A 26402-nucleotide genomic window follows, 5' to 3' on the forward strand; every position below is an offset into this window, starting at 1 on the left:
AGCCGCCGTTAGTTTCCCTCTGGCAGATCCCGAGCAGCCGGGAAAGCAGGCTGGGTGACTGTGAGGAAGAAGCATAGTTCTAAACAGAAGCCCCCTGTACACCACCAACCCGTTCACATCTCTAACCCTTTTTCCCCACTCGGTGACACACCCGCCGAGGAACAAACTCTGGTTATTGGCGACTCTGTTTTGAGAAATGTGAAGTTAGCGACACCACCAACCATAGACAAATGTCTTCCGGGAGCCAGAGCAGGCGACACTGAAGGAAATTTGAAACTGCTGGCTAATGCTAAGCGTAAATTTGGTAAGATTGTAATTCACGTCGGCAGTAATGACACCCGGTTACGCCAATCGGAGGTCACTAAAATTAATATTGAATCAGTGTGTAACTTTGCAAAAACAATGTCGGACTCTGTAGTTTTCTCTGGGCCCCTCCCCAATCCGATCGGACCGGGAGTGACATGTTTAGCCGCATGTTCACCCTGAATTGCTGGCTGTCTGAGTGGTGTCCAAAAAATGAGGTGGGCTTCATAGATAATTGGCAAAGCTTCTGGGGAAAAACCTGGTCTTGTTAGGAGAGACGGCATCCATCCCACTTTGGATGGAGCAGCTCTCATCTCTAGAAATCTGGCCAATTTTATTAAACCCTCCAAATCGTGACTATCCAGGGTTGGGACCAGGAAGCAGAGTTGTAGTCTTACACACCTCTCTGCAGCTTCTCTCCCCCTGCCATCCCCCCAATACCCCATCCCTGTAGAGACGGTGCCTGCTCCCAGACCACCAATAACCAGCAAAAATCTATTTAAGCATAAAAATTCAAAAAGAAAAATAATATAGCACCTTCAACTGCACCACAGACTAAAACAGTTAAATGTGGTCTATTAAACATTAGGTCTCTCTCTTCTAAGTCCCTGTTAGTAAATGATATAATAATTGATCAACATATTGATTTATTCTGCCTTACAGAAACCTGGTTACAGCAGGATGAATATGTTAGTTTAAATGAGTCAACACCCCCGAGTCACACTGACTGCCAGAATGCTCGAAGCACGGGTCGAGGAGGAGGAGGAGGAGTAGCAGCAATCTTCCACTCCAGCTTATTAATTAATCAAAGACCCAAACAGAGCTTTAATTCATTTGAAAGCTTGTCTCTTAGTCTTGTCCATCCAAATTGGAAGTCTCAAAAAACAGTTTTATTTATTATTATCCATCGTCCACCTGGTCGTTACTGTGAGTGTCTGTGATTTTTTTCAGACCATTTCTCTGACTTAGTGCTTAGCTCAGAAAAGATAATTATAGTGGGTGATTTTAACATCCACATAGATGCTGAGAATGACAGCCTCAACACTACATTTAATCTATTATTAGACTCAATTGGCTTTGCTCAAAATGTAAATGAGCCCACCCACCACCTTAGCCACACTTTAGATCTTGTTCTGACATATGGCATAGAAATTGAAGACTTAACAGTATTCCCTGAAAACCCCTTTTTGTCTGATCATTTCTTAATAACATTTACATTTATTTTAATGGACTACCCAGCAGTGGGGAATAAGTTTCATTACAGTAGAAGTCTTTCTGAAAGCGCTGTAATGAGGTTTAAGGATATGATTCCTTCTTTAAGTTCTTCAATGCCATATACCAACACAGTGCAGAGTAGCTACCTAAACTCTGTGAGTGAGATAGATTATCTTGTCAATAGCTTTACATCCTCATTGAGCACAACTTTGGATGCTGTAGCTCCTCTGAAAAAGAGAGCCTTAAATCAGAAGTGCCTGACTCCGTGGTATAACCCACAAACCCGCAGCTTAAAGCAGATAACCTGTAAGCTGGAGAGGAAATGGCGTCTCACTAATTTAGAAGATCTTCATTTAGCCTGGAAAAAGAGTCTGTTGCTCTATAAAAAAAGCCCTCCGTAAAGCTAGGACATCTTACTATTCATCACTAATTGAAGAAAATAAGAACAACCCCAGGTTTCTTTTCAGCACTGTAGCCAGGCTGACAAAGAGTCAGAGCTCTATTGAGCCGAGTATTCCTTTAACTAGTAATGATTTCATGACTTTCTTTGCAAATAAAATTTTAACTGTTAGAGAAAAAATTATTCATAACCATCCCAAAGACATATCTTTATGTTCGACTGCTTTCAGTAGTGCTGGTATTTGGTTAGACTCTTTCTCTCCGATTGTTCTGTCTGAGTTACTTTCATTAGTCACTTCCTCCAAACCATCAACATGTCTATTAGACCCCATTCCTACCAGGCTGCTCAAGGAAGCCCTACCATTATTTAATGCTTCGATCTTAAATATGATCAATCTATCTTTATTAGTTGGCTATGTACCACAGGCTTTTAAGGTGGCAGTAATTAAACCATTACTTAAAAAGCCATCACTTGACCCAGCTATCTTAGCTAATTATAGGCCAATCTCCAACCTTCCTTTTCTCTCAAAAATTCTTGAAAGGGTAGTTGTAAAACAGCTAACTGATCATCTGCAGAGGAAACAGCATTACTGAAGGTTACAAATGATCTTCTTATGGCCTCAGACAGTGGCCTCATCTCTGTGCTCATCCTGTTAGACCTCAGTGCAGCTTTTGATACTGTTGACCATAAAATTTTATTACAGAGATTAGAGCATGCCATAAGTATTAAAGACACTGTGCTGCAGTGGTTTGAATTATATTTATCTAATAGATTACAATTTTTCATGTAAATGGGGAGTCTTCTTCACGGACTAAGGTTACGGACTATTCGAGAAATTTAGCTGGTTTTCGGTGAAAAGTTTAACGGCTGATGAGAGATTATGGGGTGTTTCTGTCGCTGTAAGGACTTCCCACGGAGCACGACATCGCGCAGCGCTTCCAGGCGCCGTCGTCGGCCTGTTTCGAGCTGAAAACATCCTAATTTAAGGCTTAATTCACCCAGGACGTTGTGAGAGAACAGAGAAGATTCAGAAGAGGCCGGCATGAGGACTTTATGCGGACATTCCACTGCTTAAGGACATTTTGTAATGAAAGACGTGCGCGCAAATTCGCCGTGTCGTTTCCGTGACGACTCGGCGAATCTGTGTGCGCCGCGACAGGAAAAACACATCCGTGTTGAAAACCATTTGTAAAATTCAGGTGGCTTTTGATGGCTTTCAACAAGTGAGTAACTGAGAAATTGTTTAACAGCTTGGGCATGTTCCAACTTGCCCGTTAAGGTTTCCAACGGAGGTGTTTTTCCTGTCGCGACCCCCGCGGTCGGGTCCGGCCCGACATGCGACTCTGCCCGCACATTCTTTCATTACGAAATGTCCGTTAACAATGGAATGTCCGAATAAACTCCTCATGCCGACTTCTTCTGAAAGTTCTCTGTTCTCTGACGACTTCCTGGGTCAACAGAGCCTGAAATGTGGAAGTTTTCAACTTGAAACGGCGAGACGCTGCCGCCTCAAAGCGCAGATCGCCGTCAGGCACCGTTGGCTGTCCTTAAAGCGACCCTACCAGACCAAAATCTCTCATCAGCCGTTAAAATTTTTACAGAAAACCAGCTGAATTTATCGAATGGTGTCCACTCAGTTTTGCTTTACAGTTTTGAAAAAAATTTTATCAAACAAAGCAGCAGTCTCTGAGCCATTCCTAAACAATGAAAAATTGACGAGAGGGTGGGCCACTCCTCACTCAAAGACTGCCCACAGGCGAATGACGTAACCGACAGGCGTGTAAAAACTCTTGCATGCCCATGAGGGTTCAAGCATGTCTGACGTAATCACACGTGATTGAAATCCATGTGGTTTTTCAAAAAAATAAGGTCGGATACTTTTCTAACAGACCTCGTATACGAGGTCTGTCCAAAAAGTATCAGACCTTTTTATTTTTTTCAAAAACCTTATGGATTTGAATCGTGTGCTTGCATGAGCCAGCCTTGAACCTTCGTTTGCATGTGTGAGTTTTTTCACGCCTGTCGGGTGCGTCATTCGCCTGTGAGCAGGCTATGAGTGAGCACTGGTCCTCCCCCCTCGTTGGATTTCATTTTGAGGAAATTGTCTGAACGATTGGAGCAGCGCTGAATCAAATTTTTCCAGAAACTGTGAGAGACAGCCAGGTGGAAACCATTCGGAAGATTCAAACGGCTTTCGGTGGCTTTTCAGTCGAGTAAGTATCCGAGAAATTGTGTAAGAGCTGGACATGTCACAACATGTCCTGTGAGACTTCCAACTTCCACACGTCTTTCATTACAAAATCTCCTGTAACAATGGAATGTGCCAAAAAAGTGCTGATGTCCACCTCTTCTGCAATTTCTCTGGTAGTCAGACGACATCCCGGATCAACACAGCGTTCACTTTGGAAATGATCTGGTCGTTTCAGCATGTCGATGGCCGATCGGAGCGCGGCGCACCCTCCGCCATTGTGCGCCGTCTTTAAACCGGTTGTAACGCTCCTTAATCTGTGTGATGCCCATAGGATTGTCACCGAAAGCCGCCTGAATCTTCCGAATGGTTTCCACCTGGCTGTCTCACAGTTTCTAGAAAAATTTGATGCAGCAAAGCTCCAAATCGTTCCACCTCGTAATGAAAATCCAACGAGAGGGGAGGACCAGTGCTCACACAAAGCCTGCTCACAGGCGAATGATGCAACCGATGGGCGTGAAAAAAATCACGCATGCGCATGAAGGTTCAAGGTTGGCTCATGCAAGCACACATGATTTAAATCCATATGGTTTTTGAAAAAAATAAAAAGGTCTGATACTTTTTGGACAGACCTCGTATAAAGTATTAGAGATTTGCTTTCAGTTTGAGCTTAAGGAAGCTAATTTAATTTGTTGGTTTTTTTTTTTGTAATTGAAATGGCATAAACAAATTAAAATGTGTGACATAGCAAGTGTTCCAATACTTTTGGAGGGCACTGTATCCTAACCTTATGATGAGTGCAAAATGAGTGTGATATTATTACTGTTTTGTTTATGAATGCTTAGTTTTCACTGTACTTTGTGTGAAATCATTGTCATATCGTATACTGTCATATTGATAGAGATATAATGACTTCAATATTGAGATCTGATAATTTGGCCATATTGTAGAGCCCTACTGTCTAGGGCTTGCTGAATACTGAGAATATTAATTTACATCTGCATTTTAAAAAAAAATGTGTAAAGTGGCAGGGGGTTAAGAGGGCATGGCTTTTAGCCATGCCAATGCTCCCCAAAAGAATTTGCTGAAAATAAAGTGTGAAGGACTTAAATGAGATGGTGAGGACTTTCCAGGCATGTGAGACACAAATAAAGAAAAATGGTAAAAATGGTGGGGGGGTTAAGATGGCTGTAGTTGAGGTGGTCTGGGAGGCGAAGCCAACTTGAAGCTGAAGGTTTTTTAGCTATGCTAATGCTCCCCAGAAGCATTTACTGAAAATAAAGTCTGAAGGACCTAACTGAGATGGTGAGGACTTTCCAGACATGTGAGGTGCAAATAAAGAAAATGGGTAAAATGGTGGGGGGTTAAGAGGGCCATATTTAGAGGGAAACTGAAGGTGTTTAGCAATGCCAGTGTTCCCCAGAAGCATTTATTGAGAAAATAGTCTGAAGGATCTAAATGACATGGTGAGATGCTGAAGAGCTTTGCTCGCTCATGTCCGTGACTAGGCATGGTATGAGATTTGGACGGTATGATAACCGTGGGCAAAAATACCGCGGTTTCATGGTATTATGTATAGCTTTAAAATGTGGTTTAACAACATTATGGCTATTTGCGTATGAAGCTTGTGTGATTCAGGCACACTAATTTATGCGATGTCTACCACTACAAGTACTATACCACTGATAACTTTAGAGAAAATACCAAAATAATAGTCACTCTTTCAGACATGAAGCATCTGCACCATGGGAAACATGACTTACTTGCTTAGGGAGAAACGTGGCTGGAATAATGTCTAGAACTCCGGATGCTCAGTATTGGTCCAGCTTCACCAACAAAGTGCTTGGAATAGATGTATTTGTCCTTCTTGACGTTTGTGGGAGAAATTCAGTCGATCACAAGCACGACTCGAGTCCACCGCTTGTACTTCTCAGTGGTTTCAAGGATGGGATAAAGTTTACTCCTTCCATGTAATCCTTTGCAGGTATGTTGAATCGCACCGCGTCTGACACAGGCCATAGCTATGGGGCTTTGTTGCCACCGTTTTTGGCTTGAAGGGCTATTCTGCGGAAAATAAAATGAAAAAGCCGACTTGGTCCTTTTAGACAGAGGGAAAAGTTCAGTGCAGGCTTTGCCTCCTTCAGCCATGATGCACAGCTAGCTAACGTTAGCTGCCTGTTTGTAAACAAAGACAGAGGTGTGCGCCAGGGTGAAGGGCACCAGCGGCTGCCTCTGCTCTGCATGTCAAGAATTCTCAGAACCCGCTCATACCGTAGGGATGGTATAACGGAAAATTTTAGTCGTTTTGATACTGTGACTTTTTCATACCGCGGTATACCGTGAAAATGGTTATCAGCCCATGTCTATCCATGACATATACATATTACAATCTTTGCATAATTTATTACCACCCTTGAAAAATGTCAGTTTCCTATTTTATAAACATGACCCAATCTAGAGCCCATGGGAATCCATGGACTTTAGATTGGGTTATGTTTATAAATTATTCCATGGGGCCCATGGGATGGGATTTTTTTATGGAAAAAGTTGATAATATTAAGGCTTCAATTTTAGTTCCTGCCTTTGACCCTTTGGCTTTGGTTTCTTGTCCTGTCGCTTTATTCTGTTTGAATCAGTGACGTTTTCATTTTTAAAGGATGTAGTAGGGCACGTCAAATCAGATTCTTTTTATGATCCTGTCTCACCATGATTTTTTTTAAAGAAATTTTGTTGTGTATCAGGCAGCGGGTGCTTGCATTTATAAATCATAGTTTGTCTTCTGGGGTGGCTTCAATCTTCTGTAGTCCCTTTGTCATGTGGTGTTCAACAGTGGTCTATTTTGGGGTCTTTGCTTTTTTTCTCTATATTTATTGCCTCTGGGGACTATTTTTAGAAGACATGGGATTTTATTCCACTGCTATGCAGATTGCCAATTTTATTTGCCTGTGGTCAGTTGTTGAAATGACCCCTGGCATGTTTAGAGGTTATTAAAGCCTGGCTTTCCTTGAATTTCCTAAGTTTTAATGAAAAGAAAACAGAGGTGGTGGTTTTTGGATCTAGTAGTCTTTGTGAGCCCCCTTTTATCAATGTGGGACCCCTGGAAGCATATTTTAAACCTGTTAGTCTTAATCTTAGTTTTAAGATGGGTGGTGATCTTAAAATGAACAGTCAAATTGCAGCAGTGGTGAATTCTGTTTTTTATCATTTGAGGTGTTTGGCAATAGTGAAACCTTTTCTTTCCAGGCAACATTTTGAGATGGTTATTCATGCTTTTCTGTCATCTCCTGTGGATTACTGTAATTCGCTCTATGTGGGAGTAAATCAGTCACTTCTCTCCCTTCAGCAGTTGGTACAGAATGCTATGGCATGGCTTTTTACAGGGGCTCAGAGGACGGAGAATGTGACTCCTGTCCTGGCCGCACTTCATTGGTTGCCAGTCCATTATATGGTTTATTTTAAAAGTCTTATATTCATTTTTAAGTCCATCCATGGTTTAGCTCCATCGTACCTCTCTGGGCTTTTTCAGCATTATGTAGCTAGTAGGTGTCTGGTTGGTATGGTACCAACCATACCAACTTTATGGTATGGTAAATATATAGTTGAAAGTTTGCAATGGATAATGAATTACCCATTATATGTGAAGTGGCACAGAGAAAAGATAAAAAAAAGAAAGATAAAAGTTTGCCAGAAGGAACATGTGAGACTAAAGCCTAGATTTGAGCTGCTTTCTTGTATAAAAATCCTTCTTTTTTCCACTACACCACAAAGTTGTGACTGGTGATAAAACTAGCTAAAAGTACTGTCCCCAGTTTTTCCAGTTACATCCACAGAACCTTGTAACTCCTTTAGAACCTGTTGTAATGGTCTCTCCATTTTTAACACTTACATACTTCAGACAAATATACCATACAGTACCATGCTGTTTGTATTTTTAGAGATTTTTTTTTTTTTTTTTTGTGAAATCCAGTACATTCAGTGACTTGGAGATGTTTATGTATTCATTCCCTGACTTCTCAAAAGTAAATTGGCTATAAAATGGATTATTTATAATAACAGTAACACTTATATTTACTTTGTCCGAATAGTTAGGCTTAGGTTAGGATTATGTATAAAATGTCTGTAATTCATAAATTATTAATGCGGTGTGTTTTGTTTTGTTTTTTTTAACCCCTTGGACTGTTTAAAACAGTCTGTGCTACTAAGACATCTTGAGTGTTTGATTGCAACTCCATTGTGGTGATGTACAGAGGCATAAAAAATACAGCATTGCTGTTCAAATATTTACACGTTTGAAACAAAAAGTATACTGTAAATGCTGAAATAAAAATTTTTTGTGTGTGTGTGTGCAGAGGCCTCAGTCACAATCTGGGTTGGTCCATGGCTGCATTTTTACCAAACTTTCACAATACTTTGACATGCAAAAAGAATGAATTTGTCAAAAAATTGGCAGTATGCCTGATAATATTCCAAAAGTTTAATTGGGTATTCTCCCCTGGGTTGTCTTCAGCATAGCGTGGAAATAGGCATGTCCTGTTGGGTTATTGAAGAGTGCAGACAGGACATTTACCTTAAGAGCAAATACATACTTTGTTTCTGCCAGTACATCAGAGAAATTTAATATTATATTATTGTTTGTTGTATTATTGTTGTTCAACAATATTGTATTGCCTGTTAATGGCCACAGAAAATTATTTCAGTTGTAAATGGTCACTTGTGACTTAATTTACCACGAATACATCAATTTTCAGAAATTTAAGTCAAAACTTGTATGTTGTGAAGAAATAAATTAAAAATAAAATGTAGTGAATTTAAATAATTTAATCAATAATTAGCAGTGGTTTGCAGTGCAGTAGTAGGTAAACTTTGCTGCACATCTTCTATATTTTAATATCCAAGTGGCCTCTAACATTACCAAGTTCAGCGTGCTTTAAATGCATGGTGAACTTGTCCAGGATACTCTTATTTTTGGACATCCAGTTCAAACAAAGTCAAATATTATTATTAAAATTATTAAATGAATATGTTTGTGTACTGTGCACCATAAATACTGTAGTGAAAAATAATGATTTGCAATTATTTGCAGTTGTTAAACTTTAAACTTGGCCACACACTGCGACAACAAGCTGTAGCTGTATAATTACCAAGATCCAAAATTGGATTAAATTGGACTGGACCTCATTCAATGGGTCACCAAAATAATTAACAATTTTAAGATTTAATAATTATTTGGAATACATTTAATTACCTTGTAATAGGGCACCACCTAGTTTTTTTTTATTTTTATAAAAGATTAGGACCTTTAATTTAGACAGTCAATTAATCAGTCTCAAATATGAAAGTCGTAACTTCTACGATACGGTTGACCAATACTGTTTCCACCTGAACACAATAAACCACAACAGGAATACACACACACACACACACACACACACACACACACACTCATCTTCAACCGCACTAGAACGCCTGGAACTTTCTGCCGCTGCTGCAAGGCCCTCCTCCCCCTCTCAAATTAGTGTTGTGGTGATCACCCTATTGACTGGTTCCTTTGAGTTGCAAATTAGATCAGTACCTGCTCCCTTGCCCCACTCAGACTGTGTTGAAAGAGGGAGACATGTAGGAAAACAGGTCTTGAGGACCAGTGTTGGGCATCCCTGGCCTAAATTGAAGGATAGACCAAACAAAGGACTTCAGTGAAAAAACATTTATTTCACACATAAAAATATTCAAGAGAAATCACATTGATAAACAATTTGTGAGCACAGTCAATAAATTGTGAGTTCCTATGTACAGTGTTCCCTTTTTTTTTTTTTTTTTTTTTTTAGTTTTTTAGCAATTTTTACACACGAATGGAGATCCTTTCCTACATTTCCGACAGGTGTACTTGTGGCAAATGGCACATTTCTCTGTACTGCGATTTCTGTTGCAACTCTGACGCACTTGGCATGTTGTTGTTTTAACCTTCAGAAACTCTTCTTATTTCACGTAGTGCCTCCTTTTCCTCTCTTTCCAGTGCGCGTTCCTGCATGTGTCTATTTCTCAGTTCAGTTGCAAGCTTATGCTGGAACTTTCCCCTCGACTCCTTTGATCCTGTATATGCCTTGTACAGTACATGTGCATTAACAGCAGCAGTGTCCAGGATGTTGTGGAAGACAGGTATAGGCCATCTCCGTGTTCCTGTGCACACTGTGTAAGCACGCAGTTTTTGATCCAGCACATCAACAACACATTTCAAATGATTATAGTCTGATTACATTTGGTTTTCGCCGCAAATCTTCTTCAAGCTCCACTTTCTTATGCAGCGTGCTGAGAAGACACACATTTTTCTTCTTTTTAGCTGCATAAACTGTTAGCAGGGCACTGCCAGAAGTGAACACCTGTGTTGAAAACTCATGTTCTCTGGTGTTTTTTTACCTGCTCTGGAACTTCCTGTCAAATTTTGTTTATTGTGCCGAGCAGAGTTGTGTTGCGTTGTAGAAGCCTGTTCGCCAGAGACAACGATGTGAAAAAATTGTTCATAGTGACAGTTCTGCCTCTGTCCAAAAAGGGTTCCATAAGCCTTGTCACAACATTGTCTTAAAGTCGCTCTCCTATGGCACAGCTGGGGTGTTTTCCTAAGTAAGGAATGGCATTGCACATGTACTTAGTGTCCAAGTCTGCTGCAATCCAAAACTTTATTCCAAACTTGTCCGGTTTAGATGCAGTGTATTGCAGAAAAGGACATCGGACCTTTGTTGTTCATCAACTGTTATGTGTTGCCCTGGGTTGTACGACAGCACACAGTTCTGAACAAAGCGCCCCCAAATGTCTGAAATGGCAGCAAATTTGTCCATCTGCATGCGTTCCAAACGGGTGTCCTGGATAACGAAGCGTAAATAGTGCATCAACTCTTCATATCGGTCTCGGGACATTGTGGACATGATTTACGGAATGCTGAAACATTTTGACCAGCAGTCACGCATGGCACCGGTTCTGCCAATCGCTCCTCTGAAGAATAAAACAGTGATGAATGCCATCAGCTTGTAGACACTTGTGCTCCAGTCAGGGTTTGTTTTGCGGGCTTTGTGTACTGTGCAGTCTATGATGGTCCTCAGCATGCTGATGTCAAATAGACAAAGGAAGCTTTACAAGCGACTAGTCACTTTGCGTCTTGCAATCTCCATCGGGGTTGTCTACGTTGGCTGAACGGTGCTGAAAAAAAAAAACATTTAATGCGTAAGTCCAGAAAGATTGAATGGGAGTCCTGATGTCTGCTGCAACTGTGGCCAGGCTGGTAGCAGCTCGGCCACTTCCAGAAGTGGCTGTTCCTCTCTGATCATCCCCGCTATTTTGCCATGCTCCCCAGCAGCTCATGTGTGTGGCCCAGCCCTCCCAGGATTCTCTCATGAATCGCTCGTGTTAGGAGTGCCAATGAGTGCATTCGGAGGGTTGCACAACACCAGCAACAGTTCTGGGAACATACTGGGAGGAGCCCTGACACCTCACCAACTTTGAACAGTTCAAAATCCAGGCACAACACTTGTGATGCCCTGCAAGTGAAGAGCACCATCCAGCGAATTGGCAGGAAATCCAGCCCAGTGAGAAAGTATCCTAAACACTGTGCCACCATGCTGCCTATCAGCCACCATACTTTATTTTAAATGTCATCACCATATAGGTGATGACATTTAAAATAACAAAACGGTGCTGAAGTCCTCAATTTGTCGCTGAACCCAAACAGTTCCATCTCTCGCTGTCTCACAAGGTCCTGCCTAAAGATAAAATGAAACCTCTGTTGCCCAAAAGGGAAGAATTGTTTTGCATTTTGGAGCACATATAAATAAAACTATAAACAGAAAGACGTGAACACAGCCAGTACTACAATATAAAAGCAAAATGTAAATATCTTGGAGTTTTCACTTGCGTCCTTGCTTTTCTGGGCCTTCTCTTCTCTTTTCTGGGACTTCTGTTCTCTTTTGTGGGACTTCTGTTCAGTGCGCTTGTGCTACTGGGATGTAGAAGATTGGGGACTGCATGCTGCATTAACATATGTTTGGGCTAGTGAATAGCTCGTTAATGAACCATTGTGCCACAATGATGGGCTCTTGGAGTAGAGTGGGGTACCTTTCCCTGCGCAATTTTGCACAGGCTGAAACCCCTTTCACACTGGGGGTGCTCCCAGTTGCTCCATTATGACGCCGCCGCGTGGGAGCAACTCAGTACCAAGACGATGCAGCTCGGCGCCACATCAGTGCGAGGGGCGCAAAGGAGGAAGCAAGTCGGGTATTGAATGTTCATTTCTCTACCATAAGCCGTCTCCAAAGGCGTTTCAGAGAATTTGGCAGTACATCCAACCAGCCTCACAACCGCAGACCACGTGTAACCACACCAGCCCAGGACCTCCACATCCAGCATGTTCACCTCCAAGATCGTCTGAGACCAGCCACTCGGACAGCTGCTGAAACAATCGGTTTGCATAACCAAAGAATTTCTGCACAAACTGTCAGAAACCGTCTCAGGAAAGCTCATCTGCATGCTCGTCGTCCTCATCGGGGTCTCGACCTGACTCCAGTTCGTCGTCGCAACTTCGCACAGCCATTGAAGAGGAGTGGACCAACATTCCACAGGCCACAATTGACAACCTGATCAACTCTATGCGAAGGAGATGTGTTGCACTGCATGAGGCACACCAGATACTGACTGGTATCCCCCCCCCCCCCCCCAATAAAACAAAACTGCACCTTTTATTGTGGGCAGTCTAAGGCACACCTGTGCACTAATCATGGTGTCTAATCAGCATCTTGATATGGCACACCTGTGAGGTAGGATGGATTATCTCAGCAAAGGAGAAGTGCCCACTATCAGATTTCGACTGGTTTGTGAACAATATTTGAGGGAAATGGTGATATTGTGTATGTGGAAAAAGTTTTAGATCTTTGAGTTCATCTCATACAAAATGGGAGCAAAACCAAAAGTGTTGCATTTATATTTTTGTTGAGTATATGATTCCTGCTGTGTTCCATTGTTCTTGCAGTATAAATCACTCAGGATTTTTATACCGTGTACTTAATGCAGTAAAAACTACATGCTGAAAAAAAAAGACCACAGAAAAAAAAATGCTGATTGCAGCTCAGCTCCTCTCTGTGTGGAGCTGTCTGGTGAAGAGAGGCACTGAGAAGCAGGTGCAGCTTCTTCTCTCACAAATGTGTTTAAATAAAATCCATAAAAGTCCTCCTCACAGACTGATTGCCAGAAATATCCAATAAAAAGTCCGGACATCTCTAGTCCACTCATGGACGTTCGTTCACACGCGCACATATGAACATTTAAAAGAAAAAAAAAAGTCTGGCTGCAGGCAGACTTAGTTCCTTGTTCTCTGCTCAAACTCTCACATCACAGTAAAAAAAAAAAAAAAGGACATACGTCCTGAGACAGGACATGTCAACATCAAGTAGAACTCCAGACATCTCCACATTTGCTTAAGGACGGTTCGCGCGCATCTCACGGTCAAAGGAGGAAAGATAAACTATAACAGAACTCAGAGCGCAGCTCTGCACAAGAACAAATATAAACAAATATAAAGTAGAAGAGAAGTCAGGTTCTCTGCAGGCAAACTGTGCAATCTGACTTCTCTGTGCAGAGAACCTGCGTCGTCATGACACCACAGAAAGCAGCTGGGAGCAGCCCCGGTGTGAAAGGGGCTTCAGGCTCTAAAGTGTTAAGCCCAGGTTACACATAGACGGTTTTGTCCACGGGTAGTACGTAGACCGAAGTTCGTGGTAGTTCCGGCTGTTTTCACGGTGGAAAGGGGCGGAGCATTTCGCCGTTGTTTTGAACGCCGTACTAGCTGCAGATACGCGGATAAAACGCCGCTAAATCCGCCGAATAAAGCGGAGTTTTGACGCCGTAGCATCCGGCACGTCAGGCAATGCGGGTTAATACTCAGTTCTATCCTTTATAATCGCAGGTTAAGACGCGCGTGAGAACGGCGGTGTTCTGCTGCCACCGATAATGCCCTGTGTACCACTGGATTTATCCAGGCAAATCCTGCTTTACTCCAAGAACTTTTGCTTATAGGCACCGTCCCCAGAGTATAATAGGCTGAAGCAGCTGTCAGTGCAGGGGGAGGGAGTGACAGGGAGCTCATCTCTCAGCCTTTTCTTTTTTCTCCTTTTTTCCCTCCTTAACATGTTGCTCTTCTGCACCACAGGACTACCCTATGCTTCTGAACCAGACCTCTTGGTAAGTCCTTGCCGCTGCCAGTTTTATTTTAGGAGGTATACTGGAGCTTCTCTGCAAAAATATCTGGAGCTGGCCGCGAGTGAGAGACCTGCATGCAGCGCACTAGCGTTTTTATACTGACCGCCGCCTATCGGCCGTTTGGAACGCCGTTAACCGGGAGGTGGCGTTTAGAACAGGGTACTGTCCGCTAGCGCCGCCGTTTTGTCTGCCTCTGTCGCCGGTTAAAACACCTTTGAGGACGCCGATGTGGGCTCTATCGTCGGTTTACACGCCGTTGGTTAGGGATACAACGCCAGCCGGCAATTACGGCGGTGTAAACTGCGGGACTACAGGAAGGGGCGGGATGACACGGCGATTAAAAAGTATCAAACACCATTGTTCGTGTTGTCTCCGTCGTCAGGCCACTTCTCCGGGAGCGCTCCCGAAATTATTCGACATGTTGAATAATTTTTTCGATGATTCCCGGTGAAGCCGGAACCAAACCACGCCCCCGTGCGCCGGCGTTAACTATGGCGTGTGATCCCTAAAACGGCCCGGAGGGGGCAAAATCTCTGCCGGGACGCTTCCGGGAGAGTTTACCGTCTATGTGTAAACGGGGGTTTAGTCCAATCAAGGGTCGCGGGGGACTGGAGCCTATCCCAGCAGTCATAGAGCGTGGTGTGAATGTGTTTGTCTGTTTGTGGCCCTGTGACAACAGGAATATTTACATTTTATTTACAAATATACAAGGAAAAATGAACAGTTTACTGGCATTTGAGTATATGACAATGACTAAATAAGTTTGTTATGGACACAATTGTTACTCATGAGACGTTGAAAGAAAGCAGTGAAATAAAGTTTAAGGAATTAAGTAAATAAATCTGATTTGAATTTAGTGATGCATTTTAAGGCCAAATATCCATCCATCCATTCATCTTCTACCACTTAGTCCAATTAAGGGTCGGGGGGGGGGGGCTGGAGCCTATCCCAGCAGTCATAGGGCGTGAGGCGGGGTACACCCAGGACAGGACGCCAGTCTGCCGCAGGGCCACAAACAGACAAACAAACACAGACACACCCACACGCACACCTAAGGACAATTTAAAGATACCAATTCACCTAACCCGCATGTCTTTGGATGTGGGAGGAAACCGGAGCACCCGGAGGAAACCCATGCAAACACGGGGAGAACATGCAAACTCCACACAGAAAGGCCACGGGAATTGAACCCACAACCTTCTTGCTGTGAGACAACAGTGCTAACCACTAAGCCACTGTGCCGCCAAGGCCAAATATTATTATTAAAATTATTAAATTAATATGTTTAAAGCCACTTTGCATCCATTGACAACAAAACCCTTGCTGGAACCTTTTACCGGGTACGTAGCTGGTCCGTGGAAGATGTGGGATAAGCAGATTTCATCTGTCGCTGGTGGCCGGGTTTGGCTCCTTTGTGGTGGACCTTAGTTTGGTTCTTTTTAAGAAGACCTGAAAGTTCAGCTACAAGTTGCCAGAAGGTGCATCTGAGGTGCAAACCTAGATTTAATGTTTTGGTGAAAAAAAAAAAAAAAAAAAAATCTACTCCATACAGATTTACCATGGAGTGCCATACTATTTGTATTTCTTCATAATTGACATAAATAAGTCCAAGACATATTCATTGACTTGGAAATGTTCATGGATCCATCCCCTGACTTGTCTGAAGAAAACTGGCAATAAAACTGATTTACAGTTATTATATGAAAGTGTTCTATTACGTATGCAACCCATCATCTTGACTTTTATATTTTTTATTAATTTATATCATTGTAGAGATTTGCTTTGAGTTTGAGTTTAAAGAAGATCATTTTAGAAATGTTTTTAGTTGAAATGGCATAAACAAATTAAAATGTGTTCCAATACTTTTGGAGAGCACTGTGTATGGACAACTCCAATAATTTCCACAGACTGCATAATTTTGATTTTTCACAATCAATTATTTCAGATTTCATTTTGACATCTAGCCTACTGTATTAACTTTCTCAAACACCAGAATAGTGTTAATTTTTTGGTGTCATTCCCTCTAAACCTTTTTGTATGCAGGAAATAATTTTCCATGTTCTGCCCTCAGTTTCACAACTTCACCTGGTGAGAAGACATTTGAAGTGAAGATTGTGTCTCCAGTAGAGCAGTTCACCAGAATTTGGATTCAGGTCCTGGATCGTCAGGATGGCTCCTTTTTGGTTCGCTACAGGATGTACGCCAGCTACACTGACCTTCACATCAGTGTTCTGCTCAAAAACAAGCATGTCGCCAATTCACCCTTCATTCTCAAAGGTATAACCCAATATGCTGATAATAGTTGCTAATCTCTAAGATACAAAACCTTTTAGCTTTAAGAAATGTCAAAATTGAAATTCACTTGTTAGTGACTCACCCTCATGACAAAATCAAAATATCGGAGAGCTTTTGTGTCCATATAGTACACAGAACATGAGCTATCATAGCTCCTTTCCAACATTCAAACAACAAAACATGTTCATGTGTACCATGGCCCCTGCGTAATTGGCTTTGATCTCTTTGGTAGATTAAACAAGCATCAATAATCTGTTCAGTAAAGTAGGTGGTCCTGAGAGGGTATTTGTGACATGCTCAAATTCAGACTTGTCTGAGATACATTCATTTGGGAAGCACACTTCACATTTGGTGATAAATTTTGTTGAAGTTGTTATGGACATAAGACTCAGTGGCTTGTTCAGTTAATTTGATTACCTTAGAGGGTCTTGACCAAATTTGAACATGTCCACGATGCACTCATTTGGTGAAAAGCCGGTATATTTTGTTGAAGTTTACATGAGCACAAGAATAAATACTTTGATTTGTAAAGTGACCAATCTTGAGAGGTTCCTGGGGAAAACTGATAATGTTCAATTTTGAACTTGTCCAGGATACCCTTATTTGGGATATCCAGTTCAAATTTAGTGAAATTGAATACATTTTGTTTAACCCCTTAAGCCCTAGAGCCTATTTCACCAAATCACATAGCCATACATTATGATTTATTTCTCAGCTTGTACAAGGTCAAAAATGCAAAAGTTTGGATCAGCTAAAAGACAGGTTGTAGGGGATGTTGTGGATGCAAAAAACTGAAAGTAAATAATACTTGGTAAGAGTAAATTAGGGTTTTTTTTTTTCCCAAAAAAATAAATTCAGATTTGTGCCTTTATTTGCTTGGCGTTTCAGCTGTGGTTAGTTTATATGTGATTGAAGTGGATACTTTTGTAGAGGAGACTTTGCTTGACATTTTGATGTATAATAAGTGTATGTTGGTGTCAGCATTGGTTAGTTGTGAGTGTTCAAATGTTCCAAAACAGGGCAAGTCCCCAAATTTGGGAACTCTAGGGTTTAAGAGGTTAAGTTTACCATGGGCACAGTAATCAGTAATTTGTTCAGTAGAGTGAGCGGTGATGAGGGGCTGTGTCTTACAGAACAACCACTCATTTGCAGTTGACTTGTAATGACTTGTGTGGACACCAGTGCTACCAAGGTGCCAAGGTAAGCAGCTAACTATATAATTGGTCATGTTAAAAAGTTTATTTACATTTGATTTGAAAATGTCCACATTTACCTTCCATAGGGACCCCCCTCCCCCCATGCTACCAGACACTTCTGATCACATTTTTACTTGTTTAATGGTGACAGCGTTTTATATATATGTAGCACTTAGCCCATGATGATATTTATTTTCTTAATTAATAGTGCACCGATGAATTTAGTTTTTGGACAAAGTGAAAAGATGACCTCCAAACATCTAAAAATAATTAGTTTATGGGCTCTGTCTTACATCATGCACAAAGTAGCACACAATGCAATATGTGTCATTGCTAGTTTTCACCTAACACAGTTGTTGTTTTCATGCCCAGTCCCCGTGTTGTACTTGCAGGCATGTGGGCTGAGCTGATTCAGCTTTCGGAGGGAATCTGGACTTTAAACATGGTGTAAAATGAAGCGAGACTGCTCATAATGCCTCTTTGTACACAGTGTTATCAGTTATTAATTTACCTTACAAATTGCTGCAGGTGACAGCTCTGTGTAGGTCCCATTCATTCGGGAATTTGTGTGTGATGTCCATCTCAATGGCTGAAACAGCACCTTACGTATGTGCATATGGGCAATATCTTACTTCATTCTATTGATGTAATATCAGTATTTCCTTTTATGCTACAGAAAATAGTTTAACTTTTCTTTTGTAATTATACCTTAATAGTCATTTTATTAAAGCTAAAGGTGTGGTTTGCTCAGGGGATTGTCTGCATGACTTATTGGTGCATGATGTCATTGATAACTGATTGCTGGCATTTAAACTGAAATCAAGTTTCACTTTCATTTCCTCTATGCGATATGCATGCAAATTAAATTTGACTTTTAAATTCAACTCAGGAGATTGAAGATGGTGTTGTATCCATGCATTTTGACATTTAGTATTATCAGAGTTGAGTAGTCTAATGCATGTTTAATTTGTGATTATGCTTTGGTTGGATCTGCTCTCAAAGGGCTTTTTTTCCATAATGAGCATACTCTTAATTATGTAGATCTCTCATGGTACATATTTATGGGAGTCTTATTCTCTCGTCAGGTCCAGTTTACCATGAAGGCTGCAACTGTCCTCAGCCAAGTGGCTCTCTGTGGCTGGAACACATGCACTGTCCTCAGTCCTTCCAACAAATAAACTGGGATCTAGCTTCCTACACTAGTGTGGACCCAGATCGTAATGCTCAGGAGATCCCACAGCGTTTTGGACAAAGGCAGAGCCTCTGCCATTACACTGTCAAAAACAACAAGGTAACACAGTCGTGGACTGAGTACAACAGCTAATATGGAACAGCATTATGCAAAAAAGGTGTACTGTTGGAGATTTATTTTTATGGTGATGATCTGTAGTACCGTTGTTGCATTTTTAAAATCATACTTCAGCTAAAAATACCTTTTAAAAAAATAATAATAATAATGTTTTGATCATTGCAGCACAATGCTGCCAGTACCAGATGTTAAGAGAAAATATTTTTTATTTTTTACTATCAACTTCTCAATAATGCCCTTTTATGTGACAAATTGTTTTATGTCACTTTGCAGCTTTAAATGCATGGTGAAGTACTTTTTTATTGCAGGTTTATTACTCCTTGCAGCCCTTATCCTTTAGACCAAAGTCTTCCACAGAAGTCTTTGAACTGAAATTGCTCATGTTGTTAGATAAGAAAATGGTTTGGGAGAAATTCAGTCATGTTAGTGTGTAGCGTACATTGAGTTTTAACAAATGGACAGACCCATCATGTTGCAATGACTACAATATTATGCTGGTCTTTTACTAGTTACTTGCATGTATTATATATTGGTGGAAATAAATCTCTTGTGGCGAAATACTTGACAACAAATTTGAAAGTCCAACAGATCTGTTTATATGTCATGTCATCTTCAGCCGCTTATCCGCGATCTGGGTTATGTGCCTGTTTGTGTAAATGACAGCTATGATGTCTATAAAAAGGAAAATTATGTCCCCTTGAAGATGTGGGAGCACAATTGTTTTCCTTTATGTAGGTCTTTATGCTGAACTACATAAAGCCAGTTTATGAGGAGTTACACTTATAAGACCCATGCACAGATGGACAGGGTGATTCCTCAAAATTGTTTGCATGGATAATAAACTTATTTTGTCTCCATTGGAATGTTTACTGTTGAGTTAGTTTGATAGTAAGGCATCAGCAGTGAAGAGGAGGTAGTTCACTGGGAGAAGGACTTCGACTACCAATCCAGACCTGGGTTAGATTCCCGCTCATGTTACCTGTCTGTCCATCCATGTCTGACAAGACACAACATCTGTATTGTCAATCAATCAATCAATCAATTTTTTTATATAGCGCCAAATCACAACAAACAGTTGCCCCAAGGCGCTTTATATTGTAAGGCAAGGCCATACAATAATTATGTAAAACCCCAACGGTCAAAACGACCCCTTGTGAGCAAGCACTTGGCTACAGTGGGAAGGAAAAACTCCCTTTTAACAGGAAGAAACCTCCAGCAGAACCAGGCTCAGGGAGGGGCAGTCTTCTGCTGGGACTGGTTGGGGCTGAGGGAGAGAACCAGGAAAAAGACATGCTGTGGAGGGGAGCAGAGATCGATCACTAATGATTAAATGCAGAGTGGTGCATACAGAGCAAAAAGAGAAAGAAACAGTGCATCATGGGAACCCCCCAGCAGTCTACATCTATAGCAGCATAACTAAGGGATGGTTCAGGGTCACCTGATCCAGCCCTAACTATAAGCTTTAGCAAAAAGGAAAGTTTTAAGCCTAATCTTAAAAGTAGAGAGGGTGTCTGTCTCCCTGATCTGAATTGGGAGCTGGTTCCACAGGAGAGGAGCCTGAAAGCTGAAGGCTCTGCCTCCCATTCTACTCTTACAAACCCTAGGAACTACAAGTAAGCCTGCAGTCTGAGAGCGAAGCGCTCTGTTGGGGTGATATGGTACTACGAGGTCCCTAAGATAAGATGGGACCTGATTATTCAAAACCTTATAAGTAAGAAGAAGAATTTTAAATTCTATTCTAGAATTAACAGGAAGCCAATGAAGAGAGGCCAATATGGGTGAGATATGCTCTCTCCTTCTAGTCCCCGTCAGTACTCTAGCTGCAGCATTTTGAATTAACTGAAGGCTTTTTAGGGAACTTTTAGGGCAACCTGATAATAATGAATTACAATAGTCCAGCCTAGAGGAAATAAATGCATGAATTAGTTTTTCAGCATCACTCTGAGACAAGACCTTTCTGATTTTAGAGATATTGCGTAAATGCAAAAAAGCAGTCCTACATATTTGTTTAATATGCGCTTTGAATGACATATCCTGATCAAAAATGACTCCAAGATTTCTCACAGTATTACTAGAGGTCAGGGTAATGCCATCCAGAGTAAGGATCTGGTTAGACACCATGTTTCTAAGATTTGTGGGGCCAAGTACAATAACTTCAGTTTTATCTGAGTTTAAAAGCAGGAAATTAGAGGTCATCCATGTCTTTATGTCTGTAAGACAATCCTGCAGTTTAGCTAATTGGTGTGTGTCCTCTGGCTTCATGGATAGATAAAGCTGGGTATCATCTGCGTAACAATGAAAATTTAAGCAATACCGTCTAATAATACTGCCTAAGGGAAGCATGTATAAAGTGAATAAAATTGGTCCTAGCACAGAACCTTGTGGAACTCCATAATTAACTTTAGTCTGTGAAGAAGATTCCCCATTTACATGAACAAATTGTAATCTATTAGACAAATATGATTCAAACCACCGCAGCGCAGTGCCTTTAATACCTATGGCATGCTCTAATCTCTGTAATAAAATTTTATGGTCAACAGTATCAAAAGCAGCACTGAGGTCTAACAGAACAAGCACAGAGATGAGTCCACTGTCCGAGGCCATAAGAAGATCATTTGTAACCTTCACTAATGCTGTTTCTGTACTATGATGAATTCTAAAACCTGACTGAAACTCTTCAAATAGACCATTCCTCTGCAGATGATCAGTTAGCTGTTTTACAACTACCCTTTCAAGAATTTTTGAGAGAAAAGGAAGGTTGGAGATTGGCCTATAATTAGCTAAGATAGCTGGGTCAAGTGATGACTTTTTAAGTAATGGTTTAATTACTGCCACCTTAAAAGCCTGTGGTACATAGCCAACTAACAAAGATAGATTGATCATATTTAAGATCGAAGCATTAAATAATGGTAGGGCTTCCTTGAGCAGCCTGGTAGGAATGGGGTCTAATAAACATGTTGATGGTTTGGATGAAGTAACTAATGAAAATAACTCAGACAGAACAATCGGAGAGAAAGAGTCTAACCAAATACCGGCATCACTGAAAGCAGCCAAAGATAACGATACGTCTTTGGGATGGTTATGAGTAATTTTTTCTCTAATAGTTAAAATTTTGTTAGCAAAGAAAGTCATGAAGTCATTACTAGTTAAAGTTAATGGAATACTCAGCTCAATAGAGCTCTGACTCTTTGTCAGCCTGGCTACAGTGCTGAAAAGAAACCTGGGGTTGTTCTTATTTTCTTCAATTAGTGATGAGTAGAAAGATGTCCTAGCTTTACAGAGGGCTTTTTTATAGAGCAACAGACTCTTTTTCCAGGCTAAGTGAAGATCTTCTAAATTAGTGATATGCCATTTCCTCTCCAACTTACGGGTTATCTGCTTTAAGCTACGAGTTTGTGAGTTATACCACGGAGTCAGACACTTCTGATTTAAAGCTCTCTTTTTCAGAGGAGCTACAGCATCCAAAGTTGTCTTCAATGAGGATGTAAAACTATTGACGAGATACTCTATCTCCCTTACAGAGTTTAGGTAGCTACTCTGCACTGTGTTGGTATATGGCATTAGAGAACATAAAGAAGGAATCATATCCTTAAACCTAGTTACAGCGCTTTCTGAAAGACTTGTAGTGTAATGAAACTTATTCCCCACTGCTGGGTAGTCCATCAGAGTAAATGTAAATTTTATTAAGAAATGATCAGACAGAAGGGAGTTTTCAGGGAATACTGTTAAGTCTTCTATTTCCATACCATAAGTCAGAACAAGATCTAAGATATGATTAAAGTGGTGGGTGGACTCATTTACTTTTTGAGCAAAGCCAGTAGAGTCTAATAATAGATTAAATGCAGTGTTGAGGCTGTCATTCTCAGCATCTGTGTGGATGTTAAAATCGCCCACTATAATTATCTTATCTGAGCTAAGCACTAAGTCAGACAAAAGGTCTGAAAATTCACAGAGAAACTCACAGTAACGACCAGGTGGACGATAGATAATAACAAATAAAACTGGTTTTTGGGACTTCCAATTTGGATGGACAAGACTAAGAGACAAGCTTTCAAATGAATTAAAGCTCTGTCTGGGTTTTTGATTAATTAATAAGCTGGAATGGAAGATTGCTGCTAATCCTCCGCCCCGGCCCGTACTACGAGCATTCTGACAGTTAGTGTGACTCGGGGGTGTTGACTCATTTAAACTAACATATTCATCCTGCTGTAACCAGGTTTCTGTTAGGCAGAATAAATCAATATGTTGATCAATTATTATATCATTTACCAACAGGGACTTAGAAGAGAGAGACCTAATGTTTAATAGACCACATTTAACTGTTTTAGTCTGTGGTGCAGTTGAAGGTGCTATATTATTTTTTCTTTTTGAATTTTTATGCTTAAATAGATTTTTGCTGGTTATTGGTAGTCTGGGAGCAGGCACCGTCTCTACGGGGATGGGGTAATGAGGGGATGGCAGGGGGAGAGAAGCTGCAGAGAGGTGTGTAAGACTACAACTCTGCTTCCTGGTCCCAACCCTGGATAGTCATGGTTTGGAGGATTTAAGAAAATTGGCCAGATTTCTAGAAATGAGAGCTGCTCCATCCAAAGTGGGATGGATGCCGTCTCTCCTAACAAGACCAGGTTTTCCCCAGAAGCTTTGCCAATTATCTATGAAGCCCACCTCATTTTTTGGACACCACTCAGACAGCCAGCAATTCAAGGAGAACATGCGGCTAAACATGTCACTCCCGGTCCGATTGGGGAGGGGCCCAGAGAAAACTACAGACTATTGTCTCAGTCAAATCGGTACCGGCCTGTGTTGGACTGGCATCCCATCCATGGGAAGTTGTAGATTCTCATCCACTTAATGCTATGGCGTCTGAGGATAAGCACCAGAACCAACTGATCTCATGGCCTATATGACTTACTTCTTTATGCATTTTGTTATTTTAAATGTCATCACCATATAGGTGATGACATTTAAAATAAAGTATGGTGGCTGATAAGCAGCATGGTGGCACAGTGTTTAGGATACTTTCTCACTGGGCTGGATTTCCTGCTAATTCGCTGGATGGTGCTCTTCACTTGCAGGGCATCACAAGTGTTGTGCCTGGATTTTGAACTGTTCAAAGTTGGTGAGGTGTCAGGGCTCCTCCCAGTATGTTCCCAGAACTGTTGCTGGTGTTGTGCGACCCTCCGAATGCACTCATTGGCACTCCTAACACGAGAGATTCATGAGAGAATCCTGGGAGGGCTGGGCCACACACACGAGCTGCTGGGGAGCATGGCAAAATAGCGGGGATGATCAGAGAGGAACAGCCACTTCTGGAAGTGGCCGAGCTGCTACCATCCTGGCCACAGTTGCAGCAGACATCAGGACTCCCATTCAATCTTTCTGGACTTACGCATTAAATGTTTGTTTTTTTTTTCCTTATTGAGGAGCACTTTTCTGCAGGAGTGGAGCACACAGCACTGTCATTTTTAATCTTTTTTTTATCTGGAGCGCTCTCCCCATCTTTCTCTCGCTCTCTGTTTCGCGCTCCCTTGCTGAGGTTGTGCCCTTGGTTGATGTGCTTGCTGTGAGGACGACACATGTTCAGTGACGAAATATGACAACATGCTTTCATTAAATGGCACACTCTGCTCAGTTCCAGCTCTCCCACTGTGCAAATACATGTTTTTAAACTGGAAAAACATTTCTGCTAAATGCTGTGCAGATGTGACGACATCTGTCCATCAGAGCCAAAATGTTGGAGGATAAATCAACATGCAGATCCACCTCATCTGCTGTGGAGGCCCCAAGTTGAATAAAACAAGGGAAAATCCAAAAGGACTTCCAATGTTATTGCCTAATAAATCAAATCACTGAACGTGGATCTCGGAGCCGATGATAAAAGGATCATATATGTTTGTACATGTGTCTATAAAGCGCCCTCCAAAGGTATTGGAACACTTGGTATTTTACACATTTTAACTTGTTTATGCCATTTCAAATACAAAAGTACAAAAAATTAAAAAAATTCTAAAATTGTCTTCCTTAAACATAACTCAAAGCAAATCTCAACAGCATGATATAAATTAATTAAAAATATAAAAGCCAAGCTGATGGGTTGGATACATAATTGGCCCCATTGGTATAATACCTGTAAATAATCAGTTTTAAATGGTAAAATGGTAAATCGACTGCAATTATATAGCGCTTTTCCGTCTTCATCAAGCGCTCAAAGTGCTTTACAAATAATGCCTCACATTCACCCTGATGTCAAGGTGCTGCCATGCAAGGTGCTCACTACACACCAGGAGCAATTAGGGATTTAAGGACCTTGCCCAACGGCCCGTAGTGATTTTCCAGTCAGGCTGGGATTTGAACAGAGGATCCTCTGGTCTCAAGTCCAACACTTTAACTACTAGACCATCACCTCCCCTTTTATTGTTTTATTGCCAGTTTTCCTCAGATAAGTTGTGGGATGGATACATGAACATTCCCAAGTCACTGAATATGTCTTGGACTTTACTTCCTCTATTATGAAGAAATGCAAACAGTATGGCACTCTGTTAAATTTGAATGGAGTAGATAGTTCTCAGAAACTGAGTAACTGCAAGGACAAGAGTGAGGAAAGCTACCAAGACACCCAGATTGTGCATAGTGCATGTTTTGCATTTTATGTCACCAGTCCATCATCAGCTTGAAGTGGTATCGAGGAGGATTTTCTTTCAGCAAAACATCAAATCTAGGCTTGCATCCCAGATGTACAGTAGTGTTCAGAATATTAGTAGTGCTGTGTGACTAAAAAGATTAATCCAGGTTTTGAGTATATTTCTTATTGTTACATGGGAAACAAGGTACCAGTAGATTCAGTAGATTCTCACAAATCCAACAAAACCAAGCATTCGTGATATGCACACTCTTAAGGCTATGAAATTGGGCTATTAGTAAAAAAAAAAAAAAAAAAAAAAAAAAAAAAAAAAAAAGTAGAAAAGGGGTTGTTCACAATAATAAGTAGTGTGGCATTCAGTCAGTGAGTTTGTCAGTTTTGTGGAACAAACAGGTGTGAATCAGGTGTCCCCTATTTAAGGATGAAGCACTAAGCAGCACCTGTTGAACATGCTTTTCTCTTTGAAAGCCTGAGGAAAATGGGACGTTCAAGACATTGTTCAGAAGAACAGCGTAGTTTGATTAAAAAGTTGATTGGAGAGGGGAAAACTTATATGCAGGTGCAAAAAACTATAGGCTGTTCATCTACACTGATCTCCAGTGCTTTAAAATGGACAC

At 41.1% G+C, this 26402-nt stretch overlaps 1 protein-coding gene across 3 annotated transcripts in view; it reads left to right on the forward strand.

Moving 5' to 3' along the window:
- Positions 1–26402, forward strand: part of poglut2 (protein O-glucosyltransferase 2) — a 62557-nt gene that overhangs the window by 20717 nt on the left and 15438 nt on the right. Inside the window, exons 2-3 of one of the 3 annotated variants that reach the window (XM_034165475.1) lie at positions 16417–16622; positions 18922–19127. The exons of 1 other annotated variant lie outside the window; for it this stretch is intronic. In XM_034165475.1, coding sequence (XP_034021366.1) covers positions 16417–16622; positions 18922–19127 — 412 coding nt within the window. The remainder of the gene's footprint in view (positions 1–16416; positions 16623–18921; positions 19128–26402) is intronic. One more of the 3 variants, XM_034165476.1, reaches the window with a different exon arrangement.

The sequence above is a fragment of the Thalassophryne amazonica genome, unplaced genomic scaffold (assembly GCF_902500255.1).
Source record: "Thalassophryne amazonica unplaced genomic scaffold, fThaAma1.1, whole genome shotgun sequence".
Taxonomy (NCBI): domain Eukaryota; kingdom Metazoa; phylum Chordata; class Actinopteri; order Batrachoidiformes; family Batrachoididae; genus Thalassophryne; species Thalassophryne amazonica.